This window comes from Eublepharis macularius, chromosome 4 (genome assembly GCF_028583425.1).
Source record: "Eublepharis macularius isolate TG4126 chromosome 4, MPM_Emac_v1.0, whole genome shotgun sequence".
In the NCBI taxonomy this organism is placed as follows: domain Eukaryota; kingdom Metazoa; phylum Chordata; class Lepidosauria; order Squamata; family Eublepharidae; genus Eublepharis; species Eublepharis macularius.
The window spans coordinates 49274449-49298515 of record NC_072793.1 but is presented as its reverse complement, the minus strand read 5'-3'; the positions used below and the strand labels follow the sequence as shown (position 1 = coordinate 49298515).

Genomic DNA, 24067 nt, shown 5'->3' with positions numbered 1-24067 from the left:
TATTTTGCAACTACAGACTAACGGCTAACTCCTCTGGATCTTTAAAAAAATGGTGGCCTTTCATAACAACAGATTTAGCGTGGCAGAAGGCTGCTTCACCAGACGCAGAAAGTTGAGCTTCACTTGCTGTGTACTTCCCCGGCCTTCCCTCTCCCTTCTGCTCTTTGTAGCTTTGGGTTTGTATTTCTGTCAACGGACTGTAAAACTTCATGCATCTGATGAAGTGGACTCTGGATCAGGAAGGCATTAGTGTTTAAGATGCCCCAAGATATAGGCTCAGGGCTGCCTTTTGAGGGAGATTTAGGATTGGGCTACTCTAGTATTATTCCAACATCGCCCGTTTAATAGCGAATGGTTTTCAGAAGAGTTCGCAACGGCAGGGAAAGTATTACGGAATCATAAACTCCCGAAAGGGCTTTAGCACAGAATCTGAAATAGTTCAAGAGAACGGGTCGAGGATTGCCCAAGACTCTGCGTAATAAACTAAGGATTCCTTTTAGGCAGGTTACAGATCATCTTTGAAAAGAGAACATTGCCCCTTTAAGAACAGGTATTTGACATAGAGATTCAGAAGGGCTAGAGTGACAAACTATCGTTGTGTTTATAAGCACTTCCGGCTTAAAGTTGAACGGATTTTCTACTTAATTCAAACTAGCCCGCCATTCAACATAGATACCTAGTTGCCTAGAGCGACGCCACGCTACAATAATAGGCAATGGTAGTGCTGAACGTTTCACCGGAAATTTACTATTAATGACGTCAGTTTGTTTATCTTTTGTAGTGGGAAATAGAGTGACGAGGTGCATTATGGGAAGCGGAAGTGAAGCAGATCTGGTGGCGTAGAACTGATGGTTGATAGTTAGATAAGCTTAGGAGTATTTTTGTCCGAGGTGGGTTCGCTGTGGCCTAATTTTTGGCGTTCCCGCCAATGTTGTGCTTATTTACAAAGTGTTGTCTGTCTGGGTTACGGTATCGTTATCGATTTGCTTGGGATTTCACAGCTTTCTTCCTTGATCTTCACGCGAGGGAGTCGTAAATTCTGATAAATAAGTGGGGGACTCTCAAGGTAGGTTGAACTGAGAGTGTGGCTTGTCATCCAGTGGGGGTTCAAAGTTGGGCCTTCTGGATCTTTGTCTGAAACTACCTAGTATGCTTTTGTTGTTGTTGTTTAGTGGTTGCTTGTGGACACTAGTGAGGAATTGGGCCTGGGTGAGTCAACGGAAGTCGTGTGGTAGCAACTCATCTGGTAGTTGCTGCTAGGCCTGGCTGCACTGAGCTCCCTCAACGGCCAAATCAGCCCAAGAAAGGCCCTTGCCCCCATCTCCAGGCTTTAGTGATGAAAAACATGGCTGGGATTACTGTTCTGGTTGCCTGGCAGCTCACATAGTGGCCTCTGGATGGTATCTGTTTATTAAAGCTATAGATGTATCTGTTATTTTGAGAGGTTTTAATTCCTTGAAGGTGGATATGAGAGCTGCCTAGGGAGAAGCAGCAGAGCACAGGGACCTCTGGAGCAATCTTCCATTCCCAGCTGAGAGAGGTACCCAAGAGGAAGCAGTAGAGCGTGTGCACTTTCACCCTTCTCGGTCTTCCTGGTCAACTACCAATTCTGGAGCCTTATGACTCAGCAGTTAGGATTCAGTGGTGGGCTGCACCAGAGCTTCAGCAGGTGTCTGGCTGTACAGACACTGACCTTGAGTGATCTTTTAAGTTTTGGGGATCTTCCGCCATAGAGAGCTTTAAAGATTAACAGTCTTGAAGTGGGCCCACAAGAAAATAGATAACCAATATAGCTGGAGCAGAACAGGCTCAATGTTCTCTTGCCTCCTAGTTCCTGTTAGGAGGTGTAGAGATTCTTTCTGTACCAGTTGAGATTTCCAGTTCATACAACTTCCAATTCAGCCCACATCACAATAATCAGTCCTGGAAGTTGCAGAAGCACAGGTAATCATACGTTTGGTAAGATATTTTTGGAACGTGTGTCAGTTCATTGCAGTCATAACACAATGGATTTTTGTTCTGATGATAGCGGTATGAAGTTGGGTGAAGATAGTAACTGTAGAAGTATTGAATATAGTTAATTCACATTATTTAAAGATTATTGTTCCAAATGACTTTGTAGTATTATAGAACAACTTAGACTATATTTTTTTTGTCAGCAAGAAGACAATGGAATCTGGAAACATGGAAACAATAGCATCTAACCCTCCTGGAGGGTCAAATGGCTTAGAAGAGCCTAAAAAAATGACGAGGGAGGACTGGAGAAAGAAGAAAGAATTGGAAGAACAGAGAAAACTGGGCAATGCACCAGCTGAAGTGGATGAAGAGGGAAAGTAAGTCTTACATACAACATTGTATGTTGTGTAATATTTTCTTCGTCTACTATCAAAGCCCCAGCTGCTTCACCTGTGTCTCTTTTAAACTACTGCCTTTCTACTGACACAGGGCCCCCAAGGTGGCAAACAACATATATTAAAACATTTAAAATATTAAAATAATACTTTAAATGTATATACAAATACAAGAAAAACATAAACATAAAAACAAACACAGGGAGGAGGGCCAATAAGAGTTTACTGCAGCTATGCCATAAAAAAGAAAATAGCCCTGTTCAGGGTTATACTAGTCTGAGCCCACTTAAATAAATGGGGTTAGACTGTAGTACACCTGTACTGTAACTTACTGATACTTTACTCATAGTTTTTCTGGAGAGTGGAACCTCTTAACGCTTCTTCATCTTTAACTTTCTGTTAAAAGCCAGCTTCTCTAGCCTTGTGCATATGGAAAGCATCTTGACTGTTTTGTGACTGTTCCCCTCTAAAAATATTTTTCTGTGCATTAGTTTCTCTTTGCCGCACATGTAAACCCAATATAGTTGGTGTATTTTGCACTAAGGCTCAACTCTCCTTTCTAATGTTCTTCAATCACCCATTTGAAAAACAAATGGTAAAAGAGCACGTTGTCAAATATTTATGAACCCTCCAGTATATACTTCACAACTCAGCTCTGCTGCAGCTCTCTGTTTAATCACTTTTTATTTCTGTTACAGAGACATCAATCCTCATATTCCTCAGTACATTTCTTCTGTGCCATGGTATATAGATCCTTCAAAAAGACCTACACTAAAGCATCAGAGACCCCAGCCAGAGAAGCAGCAAGAATTTACAGCACAAGGAGAATGGTATAAGCGAGGGGTCAAAGAAGTAGGTAACATAAATAAATACCTTACACATCATTCATCTGTCTCAAATGATTCAGCTGGGAGTGATGAGCAAGTCCTTATTATCTTGCTTTGTTTTGCCCTTATTACAGGCACTCAAATGCCTGAATTCCATCGCAGTTTGATTTGCTCTTTCAGTACCAAATGGTAAAGGTTTTGCAAGGATTATTTCTGATTAATTCAAACTGACCTTGCTCTAATCTGGTTAGTGGAAGGGAAGAGGTACATCTGCTCTTGATAACAAATATTACAGCAAATGTGGTGGCATTTGAGAAGTTCCTTCCTGTTCTCTGATGCTGGTTTAAATGCTGCAGTCTCTTCCCTGGCTGTGGGGAAAGAGACCATTCTGTTTGCGTTTTCAGTTTAGGGGAAGAGTTGTGTGTCAGTGATACAGCATGTTTTTGTTGTAGAAGGTTCCATTCCTGCCATATCCAGTTAAACTAAAATAATTCTGGTAGTGACGGGAAAGACATCTGAGATCCTAGATAGCTACTGCCTGTCAGAATAGGGAGTACTGAGCTAGGTGGACCAATGGTTTAATTCACCATGAGGCAACTTAATCTTTTTTCTGTTTAGAACTCTGTTGCAACAAAATACCGTAAAGGAGCCTGTGAGAACTGTGGTGCATTAACACATAAGAAGAAAGATTGCCTGGAGGTAATCATTATCTTTGTTGTTGTCCAGATTGGGTTTTGAGTGAATTACAGAGAGATGGCTTGTCTTGAGTTGCCCCAGCATTTCTAATTGGCAGGTGTTGATATTCTGCCAGTTCTCCTTTCCCCCAAACCTCATCTGAACTCCTCAAAAGATGCTGCTAGAGATTGTGGGACCTGCATGAACAAAAATCCACACTTGTCAGGGGAGTTGCAGTGAGGCAGGGGAGTCGTGCAAAATTGCCCCCTCCTCCCTTTTCCACACACATGGACTCCTCCCATTTTCAGCATCAGCTTTTCTGGGGTCGAAACAAAGCTGCTCGGGAACATGGAGACATCTGTCAACCAGAACATTTTAGGTGTGCAGCATGAGGCCTACCAAATAGCAGTTGCATAGCTGATGTAAGAATCACCATCAGGAGAGGCCATGGCTCAGTGGTAGAGGATTTCCTTTGCACACAGAAGGTCTCAGGTTCAATCTCTGGCATCTCTAGTTAAAAGGACCAGACAGTAGGTGATTGATTGATTTAGTTATGTCATTTATAGTTTGCCTTTCTCACTGAGACTCGAGAAGGATTACACAGTGTGAGATTAGTATAGTCGATATCAAGGGCATTTCCATAAACAATACCATAGGGTAAATAAACACAAGACATAGCACTAGCAAGAATCTAATACAGAGTTGAAGAAATGCTGAAACAGAACATAAGAAATTCTAGGACTGACATTAGACAACATGAAGCACAGGTAGCTCATAGGAGCACAGATTTAAAATAACAGTACATAAGGAAACATAGTGATGAAGTCTATGGTTCCTAACTCATTAGCGAACCATCTGGGGGCGCCCTCCCTACAATACAAAAGCCTTTTTGTATTGTAAAGGTGATGTATTTTTTATTGTAAAAGTGATGTGAAATACTTTTGCTTGAGACCCTGGAGAGCTGCTCCCAGTCTAACTAGACAATACTGACCTTGATGGACTGATGGTCTGATTTAGTATATAAGCCAGTTTTGTATGTTCATGTTTTCAGTCTGCCTTCTCGCAGGCAGGGAAAAGTAGATAAGAGCAGTACGGCAAAAAAATAACTTTCTGTACTATGTGCTGATTTGACTGAGGTATGTATTGATTTGTAGTAGAGAATTTACAGAAGCACAGATATATGATGTAGTCACTTGTCTTCCCAAAGGATAGTGGTAATACAGAAATGTTGTGTTTTATTCCCACCAGAGACCTAGAAAAGTTGGAGCAAAATTCACAGGTACAAACATTGCACCTGACGAGCACATGCAGCCTCAGTTGATGTTTGACTATGATGGAAAAAGAGACCGTTGGAATGGCTACAATCCAGAAGAGCACATGAAGATTGTAGAGGAATATGCCAAAGTTGATTTAGTAAGTAGAGTTCATTTTGCCCTTGATAGAAACTTCAAGATAGTTTGGGGAGTTGCAACATACATTGGTTAAAAAAATACATAGGTAGCTTATTTATCTTTATCATTATTTCATTCTGAACAACCTCCTCAGAGAGTGAATTAAAAAAATCTGACCTGAAAATGGGCGGGGGGGGGGGGGCGTGGATCCAGTGTCAAGTTTTGATAGGCTCAAGAACTTCCATCCATGGAAGCAGGATTTGGGGGACATTTCAGGCTGCTGCAAGAATAGGGGGCTGGCAGAACTACTTGTGCCCGTATAAATGTGGTGTTCGATCTCCCCTTTTTTTTTTCAACAAGGTTTGTAGAAAAATATGAAATGTAAAAAACCCTTGATAAATAGAAGTAGTTTGCTTTAAGAAAAGTATGTCACCAAGGTCTTGTGAGACTACATCCTTTTTAGGGGTTGCTAGACAGCCCTCAACTAACACTGCCAACCATGCCAAGCTTCTGTGTGTGTTAGCATGGGAGCAGAGAGAGAGAGACAGAGTGTTAAAAGTAAAAGACAGGGTGGAGAATGGAAGATTTGTATTCACTTACTGTGAAGCTTCCTTTCTTGGTGATCCAGGAGAGTGGGGCAGTCCTTACTTTTGGGATATAGCTCCTCCTCTCCAAAGGCAGGGTCAGTCAGCTGATTTTGATCCCGGAGGCGAGGGGCTTGTCCCTGGAATCACTAGTCAGTTCCCAAGCCCTGACTCCCCATCACAATACCAAGAGGGAAAATAATAACTTCCCTCAATTTTTTTTAAATAAATAGAAAGGTCCCTCCCTTGAATCCACTGGGAGGAAAACTATCATCCTAACTCTTCATCCAATCCTAGAAGCCCTCCCACAAGAAACTTGGGTGGGCAGGACAGCCCCACTCCTGGACCACCGAGAAAGGAAGCTTCACGGTAAGTGAATACAAATCATTCTCCAGTGGTCCTAGGAGTGGGGCAGTCCTTCCTTTTAGGACATACAAGAGCAGTGTGCTCCAGGATGGGTAGTCCGGCTTCCAGGCCTAGAGGGTGTGTTGTAGTACCCACCTGCTGAAAGTTGTCTCTGGGGAAGACAACTTATCTATCCTATATTTATTGATGTGACCACATTCTCAGTCGTTTCAAACGACTAAAGGATTTGTAGGCTGCCTGTGTCGCTGTTTCCCTTAGTGAGTGCGCCCTGACATCTATGGGGATCCCCAGACCTCTGCTTAACATGCCAGAATTATGTACCCTCTGCTTTACCTACTTAGCCAAGAAAAGGACACTCTGTGTCCCAAGGAGGACTTCCTGCAAACACACAACTAGCGTCCCAGACTTGTGAAAAACTTTAGTCCTGCCCAAGTGGAATCTCACATTTCTACGTATATCAAGATATTGAGGGGTTTTTTTTCTTTTCCTGTGCTTTGGATTAAGTTAGAAAGAGGGAAGTACTATCTCTCCTGTCCTATGAAAACATGGAGTTCACCTTTGGAAGAAAGTTGTTTTGTTCATAACCTGATCTTCCATCTTGGAGGAAAGGGCATGGATCTCTATCTACTGCTAGTGCCTGCCATTCCGAAACTTGTCTAGCTGATTTTATTCTCATCTGAAAGATGGCTTTAAAGGTCAGTTCCTTTAGGGGACATGAGGTCATAAGCTCAAGGCATCTTTTGTATAATGCTCTCAATACCAGATTAAGATTTCACGTGGGAAAAAACCAATTAATCCTTGGAAGATTCGACAATGAAGTCCCTTTTTAGAATCCATTGCCACTACCTGATCCATGGTCCACTACCTGATACATAAGGGAACGTCCCTTCCTAGAACCCTTAATTGTTGGGATGGTCACTACCTGTTGTCTAAGGGTGCTGGTATTAACACTTTTCTTCAACCCCTCTTGAAAGAAAGATAGTAACTCCCTAATTAGCCCCAAAAGGTTTCATGACCCTATCCATGCACTCTTCTGGGAACTTGGCAGGAATTTTTTATATACTCTGTGTAACTCTAACTGGAGGTTAGCATAGTATCAATCATGCCTTTTGCCCAGTCCAACCCTATTAGTTGTTTGTGTTCGACCTCCACACTGTGAGGCTTGTCAGAGCTGGTCAGGGATGTCGTATTGATCCCTGCATCAATGGGCCCTCCCTCAGTGGAGGTGCCAGGGATCCATGCTTGAAAGATTCTTCAGGTTTTGAGACTCTTTCTGAACCTGAAGGTTGCTGTTAGCATCACTTCTGCACTTTACTGTGTGATCTTCTGAACAGCTCTATGCAATAGCTGTACTGTGGAAGACATACAGGACGTGTGAAGACAGCTTGCTGTTCACATCATCTATCCCTATGGTTTGAGGGTTTCTTCTTCTTGCGTCTTGTCAAAAACTGTGGTAGACCAGTTGGGGAATCTCTCTGGATAGCATCCATTCTGCTTGGTTCATCACTCTCTGGCTTAGCCAGTCCGCCTTGGAATTGTCCTCTGTATAAACATATAGAGACCTGTGGGAAGATTCTGAGATTCCACCATACCGTGTCTGATGGCTCTGAGTTCCAAAAGGTTTACCCTGTTGTTCAGCCAGATGCCCTATGCCATTCTTCCTTGGGTGTGGGATCCCCATCCCCGAAGACGTGTCCATAGTCCTCACTGTCATCTCTGGTTTCCTGAGTGGGACATCATCGTGGGACTGAATGAGGTACAGCCACTGGTTGTTTTCCTGTTTGAGGATCTCTGGCAATTCAACTATCTTGGACCTCTTGTGATCTAACGCCCCATGGTATCGCAACAGGCATCTCTGAAGTGCACCGGTCAAGATGTCGTTTTGTCCGTGGCCTAGCAATGCTATCAGTGCTACTAGGATTCTGATGAACACCCTAGGTGGCATTTTCAGCTCAAAGGAAAGGGCCCAATATTGGAAGTGCCTCTGAGAGATCAATGGAAGCCAGACAATCTCCCTTCTGAATGGCAGTCATGACAAATTTTAGCCTTTCCATTCCAACTTTCTTGTTCCTAGGCGTCTATTTTATTTGACCAAATTCCTTTGGATCTAGAGGAAAAGGGACCAGGTGGCACAAAATTGAATTCCACTGATCACAGTATCCAACACCCGCCTGTTTCTTATTATTGGCTGCCAAGGGTTTACCAAGCATTGTAAACATCCCCCAAACATCATCACACCTGCTGCCTTGGTGTAGACACATTGAGTTTCCTTCTTAGACCCTTTAGTATTCTGACCAGATTTGTTGAGGGAGAAGGTACTACTCTCCTCTCGATAGTTGGTTTGTTTTCCTTTATCAGGGTTTTCTCCAGACAGGTTGATATCTTTGAAAGGAACCGTGGTAACTTTGGCTTTGGAGCAAATGGTCCACGTTCCAATTCCGAAGCTACGTGTTGTGCCTGGTTACCTGAAAAAACATGGTTCTTGTTGACCACAGCATAGCTTATTGCCAGGGCTATTTTCTTAGTGTTGCCCCTTGGTTCTTCAAAGGAATTTGATGCTCACTGCAGCCAAGTCTGAGACCCAAGAGAATGTGACTCTAGGAAGGAGTGGAGCGGTTGCCAGTGCTCTGAAGGACAGCAGAAAACTTAGTTTTCTGTGCATAGCCAGCTCAAACCACCTGAGGCTGGAATCATAGGTAATCCGTCCTTGTCAATAGACAGCACAGGATTAGACTGCAGGCTGGTTACCAGATCATCCAACAATGGCATCTTGATCCTCTTAATAGCCCCTGGAACTAATGTATAAGACTTTTGGGGGGGGCAGGGAGTAAGAGTAGTTAGTTTTGCCAAAGATCCAGAGGAGTTAGCCATGTTAGTGTTCTGGCAGAACTCTTGTCCTGAACACCAGGGCAGCCGTCAAGCAAAAGATACGTATCACAGTGCACATTGAGGGGACGCCGTATGAGATGGAAGTGGACTCCAGGTCAGTGCTCTCCATCATCTCCATGGACACCTTCAACTGAGTGTGCCCCAGTGGGAGGAGCCAACAGCTAGAGCCATGTGACTTCATCCTGACGAACTTCCAGGGCAGCAGGTTCCAGTGGCCAGGGTTGGCCGAGTTGTGGTCATCTATAAACAATTCCATGGGCCCCTCCGTTTGGTCGTAGTCAAGGGGTGCCTTACTAGTTTGCTGGGACTCAGTTGGTTTGAGGCATTAGGCATCCAAGTCACCGAGGTCCAACAAGTCAACCAATCCGACATAGACTCAGTCTGCGAGGAGTTTCCCACCATGTTCGATGGCTCATTAGGCTGCTATAAGGGACCACCCGTCTCCTTCGACTTCGATCCAGCAGTACTGCCAATCCACCTTAAAGCACGATGGGTCCCCTTCGCTCTCAAACCATGTATAGACAAGGAGTTAGAATGCCTGATCACCCAAGGAGTCCTCGAGCCTGTGTCACACACCCGCTGGGAGACAACGCAGACACCATGGTTGCAACTCCACATAGGCTTTGCTGGGCCCTTAAAAGAACACACCTTCCTGGTTGTTGTGGACTCATACTCCAAGCAGGTAGAAGCAATTCCCATGTCGGCCAGGACATCGGAGACAGTCATCCACGCTCTGCGGCACTTAATCACCACACATGGAATTCCGGACACTATTGTGTCAGACAACACCGCCCAGTTCACGTTGAGAGAGATCCAGATGTTCCTGAACAACGCCATCTGGCACATCACATTGGTGCCTTTCCATTCCTTCATTAATGGGCAAGCAGAACACATGATGAAGTCTGCAAAAGTCTTGCTGTGCAAGCTTGGACGCAGGGACTTCAGCCAGCAGCTGACGAAACTCCTTCTGCGGCAGCATATCACTCTGACGCCACGACGGGCCAGAGTCCCGCCGAGTTGTTAATGTGACGGAGGCTAATCACCCTCTTGGATCAGCTTCATCCAGACTTCGCCCCAGGTGGGAGGTGGGAGCGTCAGACCCGCCCAGGGCATTCCAACCGGATGACCTTGTCTACGCCAAGAACTTTGGGAATGGCCCGGTCTGGTTCCCCACAACCATCACCAGGACCACGGGGCCCGTTTCCTACGAGGTGGCCGACTCCGCTGGCAAGGCTTATCGCTGGCACATCGGCCAACTGCGTCAATGCTGACCGCCGCGGGAGCAGGGACACAACGGGGACTTTTCCCCTCACTCCATGGAGTCGGGGTCAGAACCAGCCACAGTGGCCAAAAACTGGGGGGAACGGCCACCTGAGAACAATAGAAGCCCGCTGGCAGCAGCAAGCAGCGCAGGCACAGCTGCGGCAGACCCTTTCAGCTCCGGATCTGAGCCAGCAACGGACATTGGGGGTCTGGTAACAGGAACCCCTAGCACAGAAGGTTTGCGCAGATCACAGGGAGCTCGCCAGCCACCAGTTTACCTTGGGGATTATGTGTGGAGCAGGGTGTCCCGATCATAGGGGGGAGGGATGTTATGTATTTGGCTAGCTTTGAGTAAAGCGGGGCTCCTCCAGTCTACAGTCCGATTGGGAAATAGAGTCAGCTGCAGCCAATCATTCCTCCAGGATATGAACCAATTGCTGCCTTGTAAACATGTTACCTTTTGTCAGCACATGCAAATGAAGGATCCTAGTTGTCTGTGTTTTCATTGGGGAGTTACTAAAAGGGGGCATCGTCTTGGGTGTATATATCTGGCTCCTTTGGGAACGCGTGTGTGTAATATTTGCAATAAAGTTACTCGCATGAGCTGAAATCACCGCCTGGCTGAAATCACTATGAGCACAAGGCTCAATACTTAATAGTAGTAATAATCCTACTTTCCTTTGATGTGTAGGCTAAACGCACACTGAAAGCCCAGAAACTACAGGAAGAGTTGGCTTCAGGAAAATTGACAGAGCAGGTGGTAAGTGCACTGAAGACAAAAATTCAAGTCAAATAGCACCTTAAAGACCAACAAGATTTCCAGGTATAAACTTTCTAGAGTCAAACTCCATTCCTCATATACAAATAGAAATGGAGAATATTGTATAGGGAGCTAAATATCTCAGTATTAGAAATAAAGATTTTAATATGGAAAAACAAAGGGGAAAGCAAAAAGGATAAAAAGGGAACTCCCCCCTGCATGCTATTCTGATACGCTGATTCACCTCTGCCCCCCCCCCTTTTTTTTTAAGTCCAGGATTCTCTTTTTTTATCCCATGGTGGATAAAGAGAAGCAGCAGGAATGGAGTTTTACGAGCAATGCATCAATACTATAGTGAGATTATCACTTCAAAATAAAATTCCTTTTTAAAGATATTTCTTTGTTTCTGGGTAAGAACATTTCCTTTTTTGTGCAAGTGATTCAAGTGCATGCTTGAATTCCCCCCCCCCCACACACACACACACACACACCTCTCTCTCTATTGTTTCCACTGTTTGGCTGGCCAATAGGCAATTCTCACAGCCAATCACATGTGGAGTTCCTTAAAAGGAAAAAGGGGCAGAAGCAAATCGGCAAGTCAGGATCATCAAAGGGAGGGGTGGAGGGGCTGAAATCCAGGGAATAGGTTGATCCAGCATGCCAGCAATGTATCGATTCAGCACATGTGCAAAAAAGAAAAAGGAGAAAAGGCTGGTGCTGTGACACTACAAATGGCGTTATTGGTGATGACAACAAGCACTCATGATTCCAACTCATTTTGGCACAGAGCAGACTAAAAAAAGGCAGTGCCATGCTGACCAAAACATGAGAGGTGCAAACAGCCACATACAAGCCGATGCCATGCCTTTTGGCTTGACTTCGTGGAAAGCAAGGAGTTACGTCCTCCCTGATGCAGAAGGGGCTTTAGGCCGTTAGTCTTGCCTTCCATTCCATAGAGTCCGGCATTTTGAATTTCTTCACTAGGTGGCAGTATCAACTCTGCTTGTTACACTGAAGCTTAGCTTCCCTTGGATAAAAGAACCAGAACCCTTTTGGGATGGGGTGATGATTTCGTTCTTTAGGATTTATCTTCTAAGATCCAGGGACTTTCAATGACATGCTCTTTCATTATTCATTTGAAATCTAACTACAAATATTCAAAATATATTAACTACAGACTAGCAGTTCTAGCAGTAAAATCAAATGTTAGTGCAAGCATAAATGCAAATCCCGATAATGCACGTGCCGTTTATGAGAAATTGAGAATAAAAATCACAGTGTACATAAGTGGCTGTTCAATATAGCCAATACTAACTTGTCATCTATTTTTCTCATTCTCTTCAGTAGCATTTTCTTTCTTTGAAAATCCCTTTCCCTGAATAGAATTTTTATTTTCAGGGAGGTGAGTGTAATTTGATTTTCACTTGAAGTGTGATTTCACTTGAAGGGGGAAGTTCTATTGGTAATCAGTCTTATAATGTTGCCATATAGAGGTGGGCTCCTTTAGCAACCTTTGATTTATTTTTTTTTAATTTCAGAAGTATTGACCAGTAATAAAATTAGACTTATACCTAGAGGTTTTTCCCCCCCAAGGCCTTTTTTCAGCTTTTCCGATGGGAATATAGGAAATTTGGGGGAATACTGAAAAAACTTATGAAATATTTTCTGGTTTAGAAAGAGTGAAATGATAAAAAAATTAAAATTAAAAAAAAAAAGACTGAAATGCTTTTAAAGACAAAGTGAACATGCTGTAGATATGCACAGCTCTTAAATCCAAGTTGCATTTCTGCACCTAGAAGAATACCTAATCTTCAGGAGGGAAGCATGCAGGACTTTCATTTTTTTCTCAGCTGTTGCAGACTTTCTGTTGCTCTTTTGACCTGACTTTTCCCTTGTGGAAAGCATTTCAAACATTAAAAAGCTTTTAAAATAAAAATATATACAAATATTTAAAATCTATTAACACACAAAAACGCATAGGAGGGATAATCAGAGTTAATGAGGAAATGGCAAATAAGACAACGTTTTCACCTGTTGGCAGAAGGCAGCAACAGAGGGAGACAGCCACATCAGTGCTACGATCAAGAAGGCCCTTTCTCACGTTGTGTCCCATCTATCCTCAGATGGTGGGAGCACCAAAAGCAAGTCCACCAAAGAAGATAAGAGTGGATGGACTTATCTATCCTATTATATAAAAGGCAAGCCATATTGGTGACAACTCATTTTTATCCTGGTGCACATCCAGAGGACACTGCCATGGTGAGAAGACCAGGCAAGGCGGCCCATCCCTCCAGAGGGCACTCCGTTTTCTAGAGCCTGTTTTTTGCTAGCTAGACAGAGTAGATGGACCATCATGGCCCTAAGCCATAAAGGGCTTCAAAGGTCAATACCATCACCCTAAAATGGACCCAGAAACAAATTGGGAGCCAGTGTAGGTGGAACAATCCAAGAGTGAAAAAGTCCTCACAGCCCGCTCCAGTTAAGCATTCTGGCATCAGCATTCTGTAGCTTTCAGGCAGTCTTCAAGGGCAGCCCCCACATAAGCATTTTTTAAGTTAGCATTTAGAGTGAATTATAGTTTTAACTGATTCCTTAGAATTTATATATCTGGTATCACTGGCACATTTAAATAAACATTTCCTTGAAAAAAAATGAAATTTGGCCCTCAAGTCAGAGTTGACTTATGGCGACCCCGGGTGGGGGTTTTATGGCAAGAGACTAACAAAGGTGGTTTGTCATTGCCTGCCTCTACAACCCTGGTCTTCGTTGGAGGTCTCCCATCCACTTACTAAGGCCGACCCTGCTTAGCTTCTGAAATCTGACAAGATTAAGTAAAGAATATCTTCATATTTGACTGTGGAGAGGCATGAGCAGAGCAGAGCATGTGTATGATCTTTTTTTAAGGTTTCATTTGTTGGTTTCTGCTGTATCTTTAAAAGCTTGTCAACTTGTTACAAAACTATTCATTGTTCTTTGGAATATTTTATCATTAAAATAACTTGTAAGTTAGTAACCTATTTTATTCCGTGGCTTTAACATGTGGTTTCCAGGGAATACTTTTTTTCTAAAGCTACTCCTTTGATTCTTTTCAAGCCACTCATTTTTTTTCTTGTCCTCTATCACACTTTTCCTTTGCAGTTTTGTGCACTATGCTAATATGCCTTTCTGTTTGCCACAGAGCTCTCCAAGACATCAGTGGGGTGAAGAAGAACCAAATTCACAAATGGTAAGACACATGACACAGGAGGAAGGGAATTAATCTAATTCAGAAAGAAATTTCATAGACATCAGCTTTTACCCAGTGGTAGAAGGGCACTGACACCACTGCAAGCCCTTGCTTTGCTCTCTGTGCTATGCGTAGGACTTCTCTGATCCCCCGGAACAAAATTTCAGGGAGCTCAACAGGCAGCAGCAGGAAGAGGAGTCAGTTTCGCAAGCTTTGTTAGTGGATCTCATAGGGTGGAAGGTACTTACAGGATTTCTTTGCCTAATAGGGTATTTTTGCTTCTTATGGATTTGTCTAATATCTCCAAAATGAATATTTCAGCTGATCTCTGTTTCTTATGTCTCCTTACAACAGCCCTGTGAGGTAGGTTAGGCTGTGTGTAACCAGCCCAAAGTTATCCAACAAGCTTCCATGGCAGAGTTAAGTATTCGAACCTGGGTCTCTCAGATCCTAGGCTGCCATTCTAATCACTACACCACAATGGCTCTCAAGTGAACTAATGAATGCATGTTTATGATGTTTACACCATTGTATTTTAATAATAATATAGTCAGATGGCTAAATTCGGACTACCACTAATAAGACTGCCGTGGTATCTTTGGTTCATAGGTTTGACCAAGCAGACTTATTCGACTAATTACGCCAGTGAGTATTTTCATGGTCTTGCTTAGTAACTTTCACTGTTTTTCCTCCCCACTCCCAGGAAAGAGATCATAACAGTGAAGATGAAGATGAAGACAAATATGCAGATGATATTGATATGCCTGGGCAGAACTTTGACTCCAAACGACGCATTACAGTCCGGAATTTGCGTATTCGGGAAGATATTGCCAAAGTAAGCAGAAAGGCATAAAGCAGTGTATAGCTGCTGCTCTTCTAGTAGCCAGAGAAAGGCAGAGCTCTGCCTTCTTCTGGTTTTCATTCCATGCTCTCTCGTTATCATTTTCTATGACTGATACACTCCTTTTAAAACATGGGATCAAAATAATTGTTAGTGAGGTACAAACACTTCTTGTAAAATCATCTATGTGAATAAGTCATCTATATGAATATAGTTAAGGGTTTCTTATTTTAAAACAGATGGTAAGATAGAGATTTGTTTTTTTGTGCTTGAAAACGATGAACTTGTTTAATTTTTTTGGATTGCTTAAACAAGTAACTATTTAAGTGTTGTATTGGTTGGGAATCTGGCCACCTGTAGTGAGTTAAAATACCTGGAGAGAGAGATGCACATTTGGAGACCATACTGCTGTCTTGTAGTTATGTTGGGATGTTCTGGGAGGACTGGGAGGTTCTCTGTCTTTGTAAGAATACATCTGTTAGTCATAAGCCACGTTGTCTTTTTGAAGAAACTAGAACACAGAATTGCAGCTGTTCTTACTGCAGCGCCACGTGCCTGTCACAGTGCTATGGATGAGGGACCAGTAATAAGGAGTGGCACATTGTTTGAACTAATGGAGATTGGCCAACATTTGGGGGGAGGGAGGTCCTTGCTTTAACTTCTCTGTGTAGCGTTGTTATTTTAGATGGCGGTTAGCAATTTGTCTGCATGGGAGACTCAAATTTTCAAGCCATTGTTCTTGTGTCTTTTCAGTACTTGCGAAATTTAGACCCCAATTCAGCATACTATGATCCCAAGACAAGAGCAATGAGGGAGAATCCATATGCCAATGCAGGAAAGAATCCAGATGAGTAAGTCTGAAACTAACTTGCTTTGATCTTTGAAATATGTAACTTTACATATCCCTGCAGGCTTAGATATTTTGCTGCCAATGCAGCAGTGGAAGTTGCAAGAGAGATGATCTTGAAGTGGTAATTCAATATTTTGTATTCCATCAAAAGAAACTTGATGGACAAGGAGCCTGTACTAACTGTATACTGTTTGCACATAATTCTTCAGAGGCCTGATTATGCACTAGAATAACATTATGCTGTACAAATCTACTTGCCAACATGCTAGCAAAACTAACACTCATTTTCACTTGGTTATGAGGAAGGTAAGAAATTTGTTACATTTCTTTTATCTTCTCCAGCCTCAGGACAAACTAGATGGCACACTGTGGTGCCAGAGACTGTGCTCCCTGAGGCAAGGATTTTTTTAAGGGCTTTGGAAGGTCAAGGAAGCTTACAGAGACAAGATACCTCTTTAGCACAAATATAGTTTAATGGAGGGGGGGCAGTCCACAACATCAACATAGACAACAGTGCAGTGAGGGATTCTTACAGCAATGTTCACACCCCTGAGCCTCATTCAACAGTATCTCTTGGTTTCTAATAAAACCCAACCCATTCTCTCTTCCCTTTTAATACTTTCTTTGGCCTGTTAGGTGCTGCCTCCCACAACTAGCAATGCCTGGCCACTTGCTGTGTCATGCTGGCTGCTTCCCCTGGAGCTTTTAACCCTTTATTAGGAAAGCTGAATCACTGGGAGGAAGTAATCACACACACACACACCTTTCTTTCTAGCATTCAGCATGTGCCAGGAAGCTCGGAGAGGCTCGGGATTTCTGTCATTTGCACTGTGGTTTAGGGAAGAGGAACAGGAGTGGACATTCCTGCAGCTGCTTACCTTCTCCAGCGTCCAGCACAAGTTAAAGAAACCTCTTCCTCTCCCTCAAGCCCTGTGTTCTTGTCAGAGGATATAGAGCTGGGGGAGTGGTCTGGCAATGGACACCATAAGAGGCTTGCTGCTGATGCTGCATATTAAATGTCTAAATTGTCTTTTGCTGTATTCTCTAGTATTGAAACATGTAACAAACTGGGAATAATCTTAGTTTGTAGGAGAATCTCTTCTGTTCCTTAGAGGTAGTTTAGGGAAGTAAGCTGTGATGCAGGAGAGTGGCAATGTGTGTGTGCTTCAATGTGTGTCTGCTTTATGTCTGGTTTTAAAAGTTGCTTCTTATATTACATCTTGAATACAGGCAACAGTGTGACAGTTATTCCTGCGCCTTAATAGATGATGTGCATAGTTCATTCCCCACAGACATAAAAAGCAGGACTGCAGTTCACGGGTTGTGCAGACGGTTTGCATTAATGAGCCACATCTTTGCATACATGGGAATGACTCTGAGGTTTCAAATACATAATGAGAAGAAGCACCACTGAGCCCCAGTAGCAACAAGCAACAAAGAGGTGGTGCTGGGATATCAGATTGATCTGTCCAAGGGAGGGGCTGAGAGAGAGAGAGATGTAGTCATTGCAGCAGTTACAAGGTCAGACCTTATTTTTTCTTACAGAGTCAGTTATGCAGGCGATAACTTTGTTCGTTACACTGGGGATACCATTTCAATGGCACAAACACAGCGTAAGTATTTGGTAGTCTTAATTTTTCTTGTCGTGATGCCAGCTATCTTAATAGAGCATATTAAATATGATTAGTTTTGAAAATGTTTATTCCCCCAATAGAAAAATGGGTATGTCACACTTGGACAGGCTGGGTGCCTAAACCAAGGGAAGTGTTAAGTGAGAGTGGGCCTCTAAGAGAAGGAGGGGAGAGACTCCTGGTTCCTTCCATGCTGCCACAAGGGTGGACTTTCAACAGGCTGGAAACACCACTTCAACATGCATGGGGTGGGGGTGGGGAACAGTTGGGCTCAGAGGTGCTCTACCTGGCCCAGCCAGAAGACAGACAGTGATGGGGCAGGGCCCAGACCCACTCTGGTTAAAGGGTCAACAGAAGGGGAGGCCAAGAGCACTGATAAGTGCAGATAACCTCCAGAGGGGGAAAGGGACTGTCAGAATCCCAGGGGAGACCCATCACCTACCTTGATAGGTGGATGCTGGAAAGAAGGCATGCGGGTGTAAGCCAGGTTAATGGGTGAGGGAGTAGAGGAAATGCAGCACCTGTCAAGAAAAAGAGGGATAATTGGGGAAGAATGGACAAGAAAGAGCCAAAAGGGGGGGGGGACCTGCTAGCAAACTAGTGAGATCCTAATCTGAGGCCCATCTTGCAATTGGTATAACATACCCCAAGCACCCATTCTCTACCCACCCTAGGAGACGAGGCAGGCCCCCCTTCCAGTCCAAAGGACAGCTGGTGTTAATTGACCTCAGAGAATATGTGTCCACAGAGGGGCAAATACAGCAGCCTGCAGATACTGCCCCCCCCCCCACCAGCAGTCTTAGAAATTTGAGAAGAGGAATGTCTGTAGCACTGGTTGCATGGAGCTGGGGAACACTGATGCAGGGAGGGGTGATGAGGGCAAGTAAATGGAGTATTCTGTCTTTATTCCCTTTCTGAAGTTTATATAACAAGCCGATTAATATTTGAAATTAGGTTTGATTAGAATACATTGAAAATATTCTTCCTTTTTCAATCTTTATCAAGTATTTGCTTGGGAAGCCTATGAGAAAGGCTCTGAAGTTCACCTGCAGGCAGATCCTACAAAACTTGAACTCTTGTACAAATCCTTCAAAGTGAAAAAAGAAGACTTCAAGGAACAGCAGAAAGAGAGCATCCTGGAGAAGGTAAATAATATTACTGCAGGAGAAGTCCCCGAGCAGGCCGAAGGCTGATCTCACCGCCCCGAGAGGTGGCACAGTCAGCAGGAACTACCATTCCAACACTTATGCGGAGGTGGGGGGGGGTATCGCTTTATCACTTTAAAATCTTTCTGGCATTGTAATTTGAGGAAAAAAACACCAGACGCTGCCATCAAAATAACATTATTTCAGTTGCATGCTTAAAAGAAATTTGGGTCTGGCTCTTGAGAGAATTCACTTAACTCAGAAAATCCTAACAGATTATATGGTTGCGGTGTGGGAAAAGCTCATTACAACTCATGGAAGCAGCGACACAATCCCACAGGGGAAAGAGTGTATGCTTAAGCTCACCAACCAGACAGATTTGGAGAGTAGGTGAGGATGGTTCATATGGTCTGTTTGAGGCCAGCAGAGGGAGGCACGGCAGTAGTGGGGCACCTTTCCGTCTTGTCTGGACTCAGCTTAACAAGACTCTCATATATATGGTTCATTTTACTATTTTAATAGTTTTGCCTTTTTATAAGGACTGTTCTGAAAACGTGAAAAAAATGTAAAGAACGCTGTTAACGGCTGGCTGCTTTTTCAAGTTAATAGAAACGTGAGAATCCCACCAATGTTCTCGGGAATGTGAAGTGTGTTCTCCTAAAAATAGCACATACATAGGAAATTGCAAATATGAATATCATCTTGGCTGTATGGGAAGGGATTCTGGCCCAGTGAACTTACATCATTAAAATGATGCCTGGTAGAAGTTTTCAAGATTTTTTTTCCCCTTTGTAGTATGGAGGGCAAGAACATCTGGATGCTCCGCCGCCTGAATTACTGCTTGCACAAACAGAAGATTATGTAGAATATTCTAGACATGGAACAGTTATTAAAGGCCAAGAAAAGGCTGTTGCTCGCTCTAAATATGAAGAAGACGTTATGATCAACAATCACACAGTAAGCGCCTGAAACAAGGAGAATTAATGCATGGGATCAGCTGTGCTGGATCAAACCAGAGGCCCATCTGGATCAGCATCCTCTTTCACACCGTGGCCAGCCAGATGTTACTGGGCCTGCGTGCCATTGCTTCTTATGTGCCAGTTACAGTCCTCAGGTTGCCACATGCTTCTTGTCTCCCGATTTGGGGTAGCCTGCCTGGCATCAAGTAGAGCTGGTGCCTTTTGCATAACAGCTCCCACCTGATAGGATGGGTTCCCTGAGGAGGTGAGAGGGGTGCCCTCTCTAGGGCTGTTCAAGAGGCACTGCAAGGCTACACTTAACTTTCTAGAGCTTTTGATGGGGTGTGGGCCGCAGGTAGTTTTTGCAGGGGGTTGTGTGTTTTAAGATATTTTATATTTTTTTAATTTGTAAGCTGCTTTGAGCCATAGGAGAGGTATAATATTTTAATCAGATGCAGGGCATGAGCCCAAGTGATCCCCCTGTTGTTGCCCACTCCCAGCACTAGCGTCCAGTGGTATATTGGCTCTGAATATGAAGGTGCCATTTAATAATAATGACCCACCCTCCATGAATTTGTCTCATCCCCTTTTAAAAGCATCTAAGATGGTGGACACCACATCCTGTGTCAGTGAGTGCTACAAGTGAATTACGCATCTTATGAAGAAGTACTTCTTTGCATCTTCCTGAGTCTAATGCTCATCAGTTTCTCTACCCCCCCCCCCACTCTGTCCCCAAGTTCCATTGTTATGGGAGAGGAAGAACAAGTTCGCTCAATCTGCTTTCCCTACATTACGTACAATTCATTACATCCCTTATCACATCCTTCAGTTATCTTTTCTCTGTAATGAAAAGTTCCAGACCCTTTAGCCTTTCTTCATAGAGAAGGTGAACTTGTATCATTCTGGTTTCCCCTTTCTCATTGTACGATACCCTTTCTGTGACATGTCAACCAGAGCTGCAAATGCAGCTACCCCATAAATAGATGAGAATTCTGCCTTTTTAGGGAAAGTAATCCTTCCACATTCCTCTGTGTCTGCTGTTCTCTTTTTGTTAAGCAAATTATCATCTCTTTTTCCTCCTGCAGTGTATTTGGGGTTCCTATTGGAAGGAAGGCAGATGGGGATATAAATGCTGCTACTCATTTGTCAAGTATTCATATTGCACAGGAGAAGCTGGAAAAGAACTTGCTGTAAGAATTGCTGTGTTCTTTATTACAACCATTGACAATTAAAGCTTTACATTTTTAAAACTAGCCTAATATTTCTCTAGTTGAGAAATCTGATTCTTTCACTTCTTCCTTCCACATGTAGAATGCTAATGAAGAACTTCCTGGTGGAGAATCAAATGAAGAAGAGTATATGACTGTCCCCAAAACACTCGTAGAGGTAGGTTGCCCTGTTCTCCTGTCTGCATCAGTTTCCAAAACAGCCTGATGGTGTGTCATGGGAAAGGAACAAGATACATTTAAAGCGTCTAGAGCATGCACCTGCTTAACTTCAGGATCAATTTAAAAATCAAAGATAAGAAAGCACAGCTTCACTATTGCTTAGATTTTATAATATTTATATCTCTAAATTAACCAGTGCTTGGTACTCTTAAATCTGATGCAAGGTATGGGTTGGATCCAGTGATTGACTGCTGGTAACTGAGGGCAGAAATTTTTGCTGATTCCTCCCTTCTACTGCAGATCTTAGACTCACCCATTGTGTTGCTCCTGGGCACCCCGTTCCCCTTGAAGCAGCTTTTTGGGAAGCATTTCAGGCTGCAGTGGAATGGGAGGGGCAATAAAGATCTATTCTGCTGAAAGAAATCCATTCCTTCAGCAGGCGTTACTGCTGGATCCATCCCTATCAATGTATTTATTCCAGTAGCTTCAGAACACAGCCCACATTCTTTGTCCTATTCATAATACCTTCCCACTGTGTTTGTTCCATAATTTTCCTCTTTCAAACCCAACCCAAGTACAGAGCCCTGTGGACACTGGAGTTTTCAGCTAGCATGGGATTCCCATTCAGTGCAATTTGTAGGAGTACCAGGTGATAGAGGTACACATGTAAAGCTGTCCCCACCATCATGGTAGCAAACAAAAACCCTTGGGCGTGTAGGCTGTGCATAATAGCCATGTATACAAAGGGCCTGTTGATTGAGGCACATTATCCTTTGCCGTACCTATTTTAAATTATTACTCTTTCCTATCTTCTACAGATGCATCAAGAAAAACAGAGAGAAGAAAAGAAGAAAAAGAAGAAAAAACATAAGAAGAATACTAGTTCTGATAGTGAGGGAGAAGACAGGAAAAAACAGGAAAAACTGAAAAAGGTATGCTTGAATTAAGAAGACTTTTGTCCCACACACAAATGATTCACAAACTGTGGAGCAGGAATACTTCACTGGAGGTGGGAAAACAAGGGGGACACAAAGTTCCAGGGAAGGATAACATTCAAAGCCAGATGGTGCCTCCCTGTCCAACTAGCCACCGCCTGTGTAGATTGAATGCCCCTGCAGTGGACCCTTACTGATCTGTACCAGATTTTGGGGCTGACTGCTTTGGAAAGTGTATAAAGTGTAAACTACTGCTTTGTTCTTGTCTCCTTGTGTATGACTTCAGGAGAGGATTGGGGATATCTAGCTCTGTTCCTCTTCTAATGCTAGTATAGAATTACTGCTCCATTCCACTGATCCTTGCACACAACAGCAGGCTACATGCACATGACTGAGTATAAAGATGGGCTAGGTTATTGGTGCTGGGCTTTACTGGCCCCAGAAAGTAACATAGGTTCGAAGATAGTTTCAGGTAGATACCTGTACTTGTCTGCAGTAGAAGAGCCATGGACTCTTACACGCTGGAAATTTTGTTGGTCTTTAAGGTGCTGCTGGACTCAAATCTTCTATAGGGAGCTCCTGAGTTGAGAAACTTTTCAGAAAGACTGCTATAAATCACTCCTTCTCTTTTGTATTGGGCAGAAGCAGCAAGAAAATGCTGCTTTTTATCTCAGTGATTTTTCTTTTTCGTATCTCTCATGAAAGGCCAACAATTTACATCCTTTGAGCCAAATCCAGGTAGAAAGAGCCTTTAGTTCCTTGCTGACCATAACACCATCTCTACTTTCTTTCTCCTTTCTTGCTCACTTCTCAGTAAAAACTTGCTCTCTGTATTGGTTCTTTCCACCTGCTCATTTGCTTCTCTATTACAGTTCTGGACTCTGTAAGGTTTTTATGAATTGTGTTTTCATTTCAGGCACTAAATGCAGAAGAAGCCCGTCTCCTCCATGTGAAAGAGATCATGCAGTTAGATGAAAGAAAGAGGCCATATAACAGCATGTATGAAAGCCGAGAGATAACAGAAGAGGAAATGGAAGCTTACCAAATGAAGCGCCAGCGGCCAGACGATCCTATGGCCTCCTTCTTGGGACAATAATTTGTGAAAAGAATTCACAAGCTCACGTGTTTATACTTGGCGACCAAGTGGAGAAACCTTTGCCAGTTTTCTTCATTATGTATATATAGCAATGTACCTGAGTTAGATTCCCAAGACATGTAATAGTGAACTGTACCAATTATATTTTAATTTCCTGCCTCTTTTGAGATTACAAGGCTCAGCTATCAGCGCTATACTTTTTTGCCAATAACATTCTTTCCTTGGGAAACTTCTTGGCTTCTTTGGGTTTAAAATGGCTACCATGCACTTGTGTTCTGTATCACCAAAATTGCCATGTACCCTAAAGTAATATCTACATAGAGTGGTGCGGCATGTTTTTTTAGAATCCTAAGAATTCTTTAAAAAATACTTTTTGTTTTGGAAAGCTTGTTCTTGCTGGTGTTTTTTTTGCGGGGGGGGGGACAGAAAAAACTGTCTTGTGTTGTCTTAGCATCACAGATTAATTGTGGCCCAAACTTTCATTGACAAAAAGCAACTTCACAAATCTTGGGAGGGGGGGGGGAGAGAGAGAGTGGTGATTTCCTTGTGTAGACTGCATTTTCTTTTTGCACACTTAAGTGCAGTCCATGACGGAAGAGATTCTGAACTTTTTCAGCATTTCTTCTGTTTTTTTAGAAGGATCATCTTTTGTCTTTAACTATTTCCTTACAGGGCAGGCCTTGACTTGAGTGGGCTTAGAAGGGTGTAACTATGTTTAGGATTGTACTGTTCATTTCCCTGTCCAATGTGGCGGTTGACATGGGATCTTGTTACCTTGCACATCCTTTTAAAAATAAAAATAGCTGAAGGAGTCTATCAGTGTAGTCTCCTTTAACAGTAAAATTGCCTCTTTAGATCATTCAGTTCATACAAGTAATAGTTTGTTTAAT

General features: G+C 43.1%; 1 protein-coding gene across 4 annotated transcripts; it reads left to right on the top strand.

The window, feature by feature from the left end:
* Positions 1-816: 816 nt before the first annotated feature.
* On the top strand, positions 817-23993 carry SLU7 (SLU7 homolog, splicing factor). Of its 4 annotated transcripts, none has more exons than XM_054977143.1 (16): positions 817-1066; positions 2164-2333; positions 3050-3203; positions 3797-3877; positions 5102-5266; positions 11038-11106; positions 14285-14332; positions 15036-15167; positions 15927-16024; positions 17569-17636; positions 18660-18799; positions 19595-19756; positions 20844-20948; positions 21070-21144; positions 21965-22078; positions 22998-23993. In XM_054977143.1, exons 2-16 carry the CDS (start codon positions 2170-2172, stop codon positions 23175-23177), a joined length of 1755 nt encoding a protein of 584 aa, XP_054833118.1. In that variant the 5' UTR covers positions 817-1066; positions 2164-2169; the 3' UTR covers positions 23178-23993. The 4 variants fall into 4 exon arrangements, with proteins under 4 accessions (XP_054833118.1, XP_054833117.1, XP_054833120.1 ...); XM_054977142.1 differs by having other exon boundaries at positions 2160-2333; XM_054977145.1 differs by having other exon boundaries at positions 821-890; positions 2160-2333.
* Positions 23994-24067: the final 74 nt, after the last annotated feature.